This window comes from Punica granatum, chromosome 8 (genome assembly GCF_007655135.1).
Source record: "Punica granatum isolate Tunisia-2019 chromosome 8, ASM765513v2, whole genome shotgun sequence".
In the NCBI taxonomy this organism is placed as follows: Eukaryota; Viridiplantae; Streptophyta; class Magnoliopsida; order Myrtales; family Lythraceae; genus Punica; species Punica granatum.
This window is the reverse complement of record NC_045134.1, coordinates 7,392,998-7,402,177: the sequence shown is the minus strand read 5'-3', so window position 1 is coordinate 7,402,177 and position 9,180 is coordinate 7,392,998. Positions and strand designations below refer to the sequence as shown.

The following is a 9,180-nucleotide window of genomic DNA, read 5'->3' as shown; positions in this document are numbered from 1 at the left end:
GAAATACCAAATTGAAGACTATAGGTATCATGAGTTTGAAAGCGCCTTGTGAATGTATTTGAACCGATGTTCGAAAAGAATTAATTTCAATTATTAAATTAAGAATATCAATAGTCTCGATAAAAGATCATAAATAACGGGGCCCACTTATACGGTGGAGCTCATGCGCCCTATGCAAGCACTAGTCGAGATATACGACGAAGTCATGTGAGCCCTTTGTTGCACCGTCTGAGCTGTACAGCACCATCGAAGCATGGCAACGCGTAGAAGGGGGCTTGGGCAGATGAGCCCCCCACCCTCTGCCGGAAGGGGGTCCTCCTCTTTATCAAATCAAATTAAGAATAAAATTAAAATAAAAATTTGCATCATGAGTCTGCCATGTAAGATTCCAAGTTATGATTCCATAACCAATGGGAGGGGTCCATGTGGCTCGCTAATCGTTCATTATCATGTAAAAACATAATTTTTCTGGAGTATATTTATTTTTCAATAGGTGATGATCCCGTATTAAGTTCAAAAGTTTAAGGTGACAAATGATGAAAGTCATATATATATATATATATATATACTGAAATTTATACATTACTATTTCTAAGGTTTTTCAATAAGTATCATATATATATATATATATATATCAATTGCATATATTTGTTTTATACATACACACATACAAAATGATATATGAACAAATAAGTCTATTTGCTTAAATACATCAATATCAATCATCATATAAGTGAAATTGACTCCAACATCATTAAATGCTTCCTCATTAATAAAACAAAATTATTAAAGTAAATTATTTAAAAGATTAATATAGATGATTTGAAATGATTCATATATTTCAATCATTTTTATTATAATATATGAACTTATTGTAATACAAAAATAAAAATTAAATATTTGAAATAAGAATGTTATAAAATTTTATTTTTAAAAAACATCTATTTAAATTTGTGTAAACACGTTATATACAACAATTAAATAAATACACAATTCATAGTAATTGAGTCTGTTGCTTGAAAATATTTATCCAACAATTCAAAATCTGTATAACTTTATGATATCTATGTGTGTATATTAAAACAAACATACATACATATATATATATATATATATATATATATATATATATATATACATGCAATGCAAATGATATAAACTACACATAATTTATCCTTCATTTCGGTGTGCATTTTATTGCTAATATATAACCAAAGATGGTTATTTTTAGTCTCCTTCAGATTGTGTAGTGGTACCCATATGTAGTTAACCAAAGATTCCATGAGGGAAATATTACAATCTTGAGATCAAAAGAAGGTGTGCTTATTTTTTAATTATTTAGAATTTTTCTCTCATTATACTGGATCTTGGACCTCTATTATAATCTCGAGCAGACATTATTTGGGATTGGTTTACGTTCATTACTAAATTTTATTGGACATAGAAGTGGATAGCCCACCCTAAAATTGTTACACATATGAGTTTCCAAACTCAATTATCTTACATACTCACAACTTTAATATTAAATTTTCAAAGAGTTGCTTTCTTAATCTCTAAACATTTGAACTCGCCGACGAGCCGAAGTGCAACAAATATAGATACAGAGTTCGAGTACAATTTCCACGATAATCACCGTTAAAGGTTCGAGCACAATAACCTCGAGCCCCACACTCTTTGTACAATGCCGATTAGGAAAGAATATTGCTTTTTATAGAATGCAATAATTTCCTAGGGTCGGTTCACCATATATTATTACGAAAAGCATAAAATAAAAAGAGGAATAAACGAAAATTGAACGCCGACAGCCCAATCCACTATGAAGGAGCGATACTCCGGGCCCATATGGGCCATAATATCAGCTCGGCCCAGTCGAGGCTTGATCCGGCCTGGTTCCCCGCTGTCGCCTCCGAGTTCATTAGAGGGAGAAAGAGAGAGAGAGGACGGGAAGGCTGAGGGAACGGCTATGGCGGAGGCGGCGGAGGAGGTGAGGAGGCATATGCCGATGCCGGTGCGGATATTCGTGGGAGGATTGGGGGAGAGGGTGACGGAGGAGGGCCTGAGGAGGTTCTTAGGAGCATCTTCGAGTCTAAGAACCTCGGGAGGGTAGAGGGAGTTGCCATCGTACGGACCAAAGGCCGCAGCTTCGCCTGCTGCTACTTCGTCCCTTCCTCCTCCGCTTCCCTCTCTAAGCTCTTCAGCACGGTACTCTCTCTAGTCTCGTCTCTCTCTTCAGCTCCTCTTCTGATTGCCGCTTTCATGTCCGGCCGGTTGCACAGAAAATGCTCTTGTTTCGTACTGATTCATGGACTTTGTTCAACATCTCGATTGGATAAACCGGCAAGCTTGTACTGAAATCGGAAGCTTGAGCAGAAGGAAGAGCAAGAACAGCTCTGCCCTGCTGCAGATGCTGTCTGTTTGGAACCTAATCATTTGATGGGGAATCTTGTTTTGCCTATCTGAACTTATTTGCCTGTTGTTCTTTTCCTTGTGAATTCTGTGCTTGCAGTACAATGGGTGTGTTTGGAAGGGAGGACGGCTGAAACTCGAGAAGGCGAAAGGACACTTTCTTCTCCGCTTGGAACGCGAGTGGGAAGGAGATGCTGCAATGTCTAGTTTACTTAATGATGCTTCCGGTGCAGATGAAGTCCCGGAGCAGCCACAAAAGCCCAAGAAGTCTTTTAATCCCGAAAGTGAAATTCGGATATTCTTCCCCAGATTAAGTAAGGCAGGACTGATTGCAGAATTCACGGGTTATGTTGTGCTTGTACTACTGGAAGAACAGGAAGTTAGTTTGCATCTAACTGATGACCTCTTTCTTCAGGTGAAACTGTTGCCGCTGAAAACATAAATACAGCTTCCAGCGCGTCGAAGCTCTTCCGTACCGGAAGCATTTCTGCAACTGTGAAGAGCATTCGGGTCCATCATCCTTGCCCTCGATAGAGCAACGAATTCCTAAGGCTGAAGCGCTCGATGGTGGGATAGATGCTATGGAGTTTGATCTGATGAGGTCGGTCATGAACAAGCTGTTCGAGAAGGAAATGGGGTCAGAAACCATGCGGGACGAAAAGAAACTTGCCAAGCAAGAAGTTATGAAAGGCATGGACATTGATGAACCTCAGCAGGAAGATGCTGTGGAGGAAGACTCAGGGGAAGATGAGGATGGTCTTATTATCAACATTGTTAGGAGTTCGAGAAGTACCAGACCTAAGATGAATAAGATAGAAGACGAGGTAGGTTGGATAATCAAAAAGCAAAATTCATCTACAGTCTTTAAATCATTCTTGTTTTCTCTTATCTTTTCTGTTTGTGGCTTCATTTTGTGCAGATATCAATACCAAAACAGTGAAAATCAGAACTTGCTAGAGATGAAAGTGGTAGAAATTCGCTCAAGGTTCAGAAAAGTGATAAGTTATCTCCTGAAAGAAGTGTTAGACCTACTCCAGATGTGAGCGGTGTTGGAGAAGAGCTATCTTCTTTCTCTACTCATCGGTAGGAGAAACCAAAAGATCAGTCTGAGACTGGTGTGAAGTGGTCTCAGAAGTCCTCGTGGAGAGAACTTCTTGGTGATAAGACCGAAAGTTCGTTCACGTCTCTCAAATATTAGCAGGTGCTGGCTCTTCCTAGGAAGAGGAAATACAGCGTGACCAAGAAGAATCTGGTGATCATGAGGATGAAGAATCTGACGAGCGTAATGATGAAGAATCTGATGAGCATGACGATGAAGAATCCACCGAGCATGACGATGAAGAATCCGATGAGCATGACGATGAAGAATCTGATGGGCGCGGTTCTTTGGACAGTGAGGATCCTGAGTTTGATAAACACTCTGATGTGGATGATTCTGTGGACGGTGAGGATCATGAGTCAGACAAACGGAACGTCTGTGTGGAAGCTGACTTGAAGGAATCAAATACGGTCTTGGGAAGTAATTCGGGAAGGGGCGCCGTGTGGCTTCATAAATCTTCATGGACTCAACTTGTGGCTGATAGTCAGAATCAGTCATTCAGTTTGTCGCGAATTTTGTCATCAGACAGGAATGAAGAGACGCAGGACTACCGAGATGATACTGCTGTTACCAACAAGAAGCAGCAGGGAAACGAACCTTCAAATGCCTTGGTCAATGGGAAGGAGGAAGCCCCAATCACATCATCCTTAGGAGAGGAGTCAAAGAATCTAATCTTGCAGAGTTCAATGGAATCTAATCCTGGAACCAGCCACAAACGTGAGAAGAAGGGAGTTGCAACTTCTGAAAAGGTGCCTCTTTGCATCGGTGAAGAATGCCTCTTCATGAAAAGCTTTGCCTCGTTGCGGGACAGGGCCAACAGTAAAGCAGCTCTTACTGGGTCTCGCAAGAGGAAGAAGATGTAGAAGCGAGTGCCTGGACAGACCTAATGCGCGTAGGGTGAACCATTGGTACCATTTCCCCATTTACCATCAACGAAGTTGTCTCTGACTGATACCGGATACAAGCTGGTGTCTATTCCGGATTCATTCCAATAGGGATTTAAACTGAAATGCCGTCCCAATGTGAAGTTGGAGACCTTTCTGTTGTATTCTTTCCGTTATCTGTTGATCTCGAATTTTGGCATCATCGATATCCATATTACACGCTAGCTCTAAACCACCTTGAATAGCAAACCTTTGATGTTTACACCATGGTTTATTCTCATTTCAAACTAGTGTTTTTTTTGGTAAACAAGACAGAGAGTAAAGGTTCGGAGCGATGCTGGTGAAGAAGAACGGAAATAAAATGGCTGAAAATGATCGAATCTTGAAACAAATATAAAAACTCTGAATTTCATGACTGATTGACTGGATACATGAGATACAAAATGGCGTTCGTGACCAATATGAGTTAGTTCAAGCGGTTTCTCTTTAAGTTAGGTTTCAGTTTCGAGTCTCGCGAATGGAGAAAATTTATGTTGGGAGGGCTTTACTCCCTTGGTAGGCCTTGGTTCGAACTAGATTAGTTGAGACCTACTGGGATACTAGGATATTAAAAAAAAAATCGTGTTTGCCACCACCAAATTTGACTTATGTCATGTTTGTGATTAGTAAATTTGAGAAATTTTTGATGATCCTATCTTGATACGTGTATTAGGAAGCACTAATTAAATTGCATAAAACATGAGAATTAGTACTCATCAATCGAATAATTGTCATAATTATTATTCATTGAAGAAAAATTTTTGTTTTTTTATAATGCGAGGTAAGACCTTGCAAAATTTGATCTTTCATCAAATTTGTTATGCATTTGCGTAATTTTGATGAAAAAGAGAGGAGACAGAGAAGATATCTAGTGGGCCGGCCCACTGGAGCTCGAGGCCCATGAAAGCCCATTGCAAGCGCACGGTAAAGATAATCGGCGACGTTAGTGGAAAAAGGCAGCTCTTTTATAAAATTAAGGAAAATGTACTTCTACCATCAGATGCGATGACATAGTGATTTCAAGTTCAAATCCTCTAGATGAGACCTCTAGATTTTGAATTCAAATCCCCCAGAGACATATGATAGGGCATGACTCTTTGGGTTGGACTTGAGGTCATCTCCGACTTCTGTAAACTATACTAGGTCTCTGGTAGTGCTACGCTGACGGGGTCAGTACTTGTGATTGTTCAGTTCATATGATATGTTCGTGGTTGAGCACGAGAGTCCGAACATTGCCCACCATAGGTTTCTGAAGTAACCTAACGTTATTATTTTAATTTTAAATCTATCCTCCTGGAAAGATGATGATATTAAATTAGTAACTTTAGAATATTTTAGGAAACAATTATGTGTTAGGATAAAATTAAGAAAATGTGAAAACTTCTAGGAGGCATGAGTGCAGAGGACGGGAACGTCAGAGCTCGGAGGGAAGGGTGGGGGCAGCTCGTCTAGGGTTTTTCCGCCTTCTTCATCCGCTCTCGCTTCGGGTATCGATCTCTTCCCTCTTCTTCTTTTTTTTTTTTTCCCTCTTTTTTGGGGATAAGTAGAGGGGAATATTTGAATAACTGATGCAAGAAAACTTACTCATGGTTACATGGGACTTTGAAATGGATTGATCGAAGAACTTAAGATGATTTTTCATTTGAATTGTACATGGGGATGATCAAGAAGCTATTGAATTTCCAGGCTGAAATGGACCGCTTCGTGGAGGATGGATCTCTCGATGACAGCGGCGAGTCTTGTTTATCCCAAGACGACATCGATCCCCGCGATACCGTCGACGTTAGTAAAGGTATTGTAGTTCTCCTTCGCCATTATATCTGTCGAGTTGGTGATTAGATCACATAATCAATTCGAACTTTGATTAATCTGTTTCAGGATTCACATTCGCTGAAGTTAATACTGTTCGAGCAAGCACCAGCAAAGTGGTCTGCTGCCACTTCTCATCCGATGGAAAATTGCTTGCAAGTGCTGGCCACGACAAAAAAGTAAGTAGCAGGAGAAACAAGAAAGAAGCAATCGATATATAGACGTCTGTCTGTCTGTCTCTCTTGCGCTAACTGCTCGCTTGAATGAAAACAGGCTGTTCTATGGTACACGGACACTCTGACGCCTAAGGCGACACTCGAAGGACACGCATCCATGATCACAGATGTCCGTTTTAGCCCAGGCATGCCGCTTCTTGCCACATCCTCGTTCGATAAGACCGTCAGAGTCTGGGACGCTGACAATGTCGGTGAACTCCTTTTTTATTCTGTTAATTAAAATATTAATGACAATCACCACTTGCTTACTCAGTATTTGTCATTTATTCTGGTGCTCATCGACTGAGACTCTGTTAATTTGCAGCCCGGGCATTCGCTTTGGACGTTCATGGGACACAATGCAGCTGTGATGTCTCTCGATTTTCACCCGAATAAGGATGATCTCATCTGCTCTTGCGATGAAGATGGTGAGATACGGTACTGGAGTATCAATAACGGGAGCTGTGCCAGAGTTTTTAAGGTAAAATTGATAGATAGGGCATGTTTGGTATTCTTTGTGCCGTTTTCTGTTCTACAAAAACAGCACGATATGTGGACTGAGAATCATTCTTCAGAAAGCCGATGACCTTACTGACGGATTCCAAGGCATAACTGTTTTAGCCAGTCATGAGCTTGACTTTGAAAAAAGAAATTTCTTTAACAGAAGATTCTAATTTGACCCTAAACCTCTGACTCCATGTTTTGGTATGGAATCAGGGAGGAATGTACCAGATGAGATTCCAACCGCGTGTGGGGAGATATCTTGCAGCAGCTGCTGGGAATGTCATTTCGATATTGGATGTGGAGACCCCAGCTTGCCGACAAACCTTGCAGGTAAACTTTTTCTATCCTTGTAACGAAATTGGCACGTGTTTGTTTCTCTCTTTGAGCCGTGTCTTGTAAGATATGAAAATCCTCCATCGTCATCATATGCCTACTTTGGTGCTCGAGAACGTGTAAAAACCATTGACCTGTGCTGAAACTTAATCCTTTTCTTTTTGGTCATTGCAGGGTCACACAAAGCCAATCCACTCTGTATGTTGGAACTCTACTGGAGACTTACTTGCATCAGTAAGTGAGGACGCTGTCAGGGTATGGACGCTCGGGTCAGGAAGTGAAGGGGAGTGCGTGCATGAACTGAGCTGCAACGGCAACAAATTCTATTCGTGCGTGTTCCACCCTACATACCCGTCATTGCTTGCGATTGGCTGTTACCAGGTGAGCAGAAGCTTTTAAAATTTGTTCATCCCTCCGAGGATCAAGTTGGCCCAAACCATTTATTGGCAGATCTTCTTCTCTGGCTTCTTGCTGGTACTTCATTCACACGTTCTGTCGGGAATTTCCTGTTGCAGTCATTGGAGCTCTGGAACATGTCGGAGAACCAGATGATGTCCCTGCCGGCACATGATGGGATTATCGCTGCCTTGGCTGTGTCCAACGTGACGGGGTTGGTTGCCTCAGCCAGCCACGATAAGTCGGTCAAGCTATGGAAGTAGGTCCGGAGGAAAAGGGATCGGCTGTAATCTATGCGGTTGTTAAATCTCTTCTGGTGTTTTCTCAATATCCATCCTCAGATTCTGAAAAAGGAGAAGATCTAAGCTCAGTGAGAGACACAAATTGGGGAGGAACATTAACCTCTGTACTGTTTCTTTAGAATGCTATTTTTTGTTTCTTGGGCTGCTTGTGTAATGACATTTCCTGTTAGGCTTCCCTTAACAACAAAGAGACCAACGTGTAAAAGTTCCAGTGTTTTTCCATCTGTTTTCTTCTTATATCGAAATACGAATAACTCGTGTTTTAACCTCGGTTTAAAGTGCCTAACCCGACAGGCGAGGTCCAGTCAGGAGTGACTATCAGTCCATTTGAACCATCCAGTTCCTTCGGAGAAATGATGCTAATTTCTTAGCACATCAACATATCTGGCTTGTGCCTGTTCCCTCTTCCTACTAGTCGATGTTCGTGATCGATGGCTCTTATACAATAAGTGAGTCGAGAAATGTTCACTTACCTTGACATATACTCTTCTTTGCACATGAAGATTAAGGCGACCATCAGAATCGTATGTATTTACCAGTTAGTGTGTAAAGTCACGAGCGATCTTTCGAGGCGCCGGCACCCCAATACTGTATATTGCGTTCCATTTAGTTCATACATACATCTCTGTACTTTATGATGCTTGTATTGCATTTCATTTAGTTCATACATCTCTATATTTTATGATGCATGCACATTGATTTTGCTTGCTTTGTTCGTATATAATATTTTTGTTTTTCTTAATTAATTAAACGGAAGGTTCATGGATCTAATATAAAACATTGGAAAACCATAATAATAACGTAAGAATTCTACTAATAAAGATCGAACCGTAATAATTTCGATTCCATGACTTCTATGATCTTTCCTTTTTAAAAAATTTCTTTTGGGAGGTCAATGAATTGTTTGAAAATGACTTCCAGTTTCATTCTATCGACTTACCCTATTTTTATTATTATTTTATTGTTTCGCTTTTCCAAGTCAAACGATTTGTCCCTTAGAAGGAATAACTTTTAGGAAACTTCATAGCAAAGTCCCCACATCAAAAAATTGATTATCCTTTTATTACCCAAAAAAATTATTATCTGTTATGTCAATATATATGGAAAATTCACCCCAATCCCCATCTCTCAATTTCATCATTTGACTTTATTATCCTTTTTATCCTCTCTTTTGACTTTTGAATATACACAAC

The 9,180-nt window shown here is 40.3% G+C and overlaps 2 protein-coding genes across 4 annotated transcripts; both read left to right on the top strand.

The window, feature by feature from the left end:
• Positions 1–1,953: 1,953 nt before the first annotated feature.
• Positions 1,954–4,368, top strand: LOC116188678 (RNA polymerase-associated protein LEO1-like; the record flags this gene model as incomplete). The annotated part of the gene is made up of 6 exons (XM_031518164.1): positions 1,954–2,202; positions 2,507–2,785; positions 2,847–3,230; positions 3,326–3,342; positions 3,494–3,521; positions 3,625–4,368. Coding segments are annotated over 6 exons (1,701 nt in total), but the record flags the coding sequence as incomplete, so codon positions are not given.
• Positions 4,369–5,755: 1,387 nt separating this feature from the next.
• LOC116189584 (transcriptional corepressor LEUNIG-like) lies at positions 5,756–8,224 on the top strand. Of its 3 annotated transcripts, none has more exons than XM_031519300.1 (8): positions 5,756–5,915; positions 6,115–6,220; positions 6,307–6,416; positions 6,511–6,660; positions 6,778–6,933; positions 7,170–7,286; positions 7,464–7,670; positions 7,805–8,224. In XM_031519300.1, exons 2-8 carry the CDS (start codon positions 6,121–6,123, stop codon positions 7,946–7,948), a joined length of 984 nt encoding a protein of 327 aa, XP_031375160.1. In that variant the 5' UTR covers positions 5,756–5,915; positions 6,115–6,120; the 3' UTR covers positions 7,949–8,224. The 3 variants fall into 3 exon arrangements, with proteins under 3 accessions (XP_031375160.1, XP_031375162.1, XP_031375163.1); XM_031519302.1 differs by having other exon boundaries at positions 5,781–5,915; positions 6,100–6,220; XM_031519303.1 differs by having other exon boundaries at positions 5,783–5,915; positions 6,097–6,220.
• Positions 8,225–9,180: the final 956 nt, after the last annotated feature.

What these genes read in the sequence shown, in the direction of transcription:
- LOC116189584 (XM_031519300.1), top strand. Translation starts at nt 6,121, where the DNA reads ATGGACCGCTTCGTGGAGGATGGATCTCTCGATGACAGCGGCGAGTCT. An exon ending in TACCGTCGACGTTAGTAAAG is followed by an intron (nt 6,221 to 6,306) that starts GTATTGTAGTTC and finishes AATCTGTTTCAG; the next exon opens with GATTCACATTCGCTGAAGTT. An exon ending in GTGCTGGCCACGACAAAAAA is followed by an intron (nt 6,417 to 6,510) that starts GTAAGTAGCAGG and finishes GAATGAAAACAG; the next exon opens with GCTGTTCTATGGTACACGGA.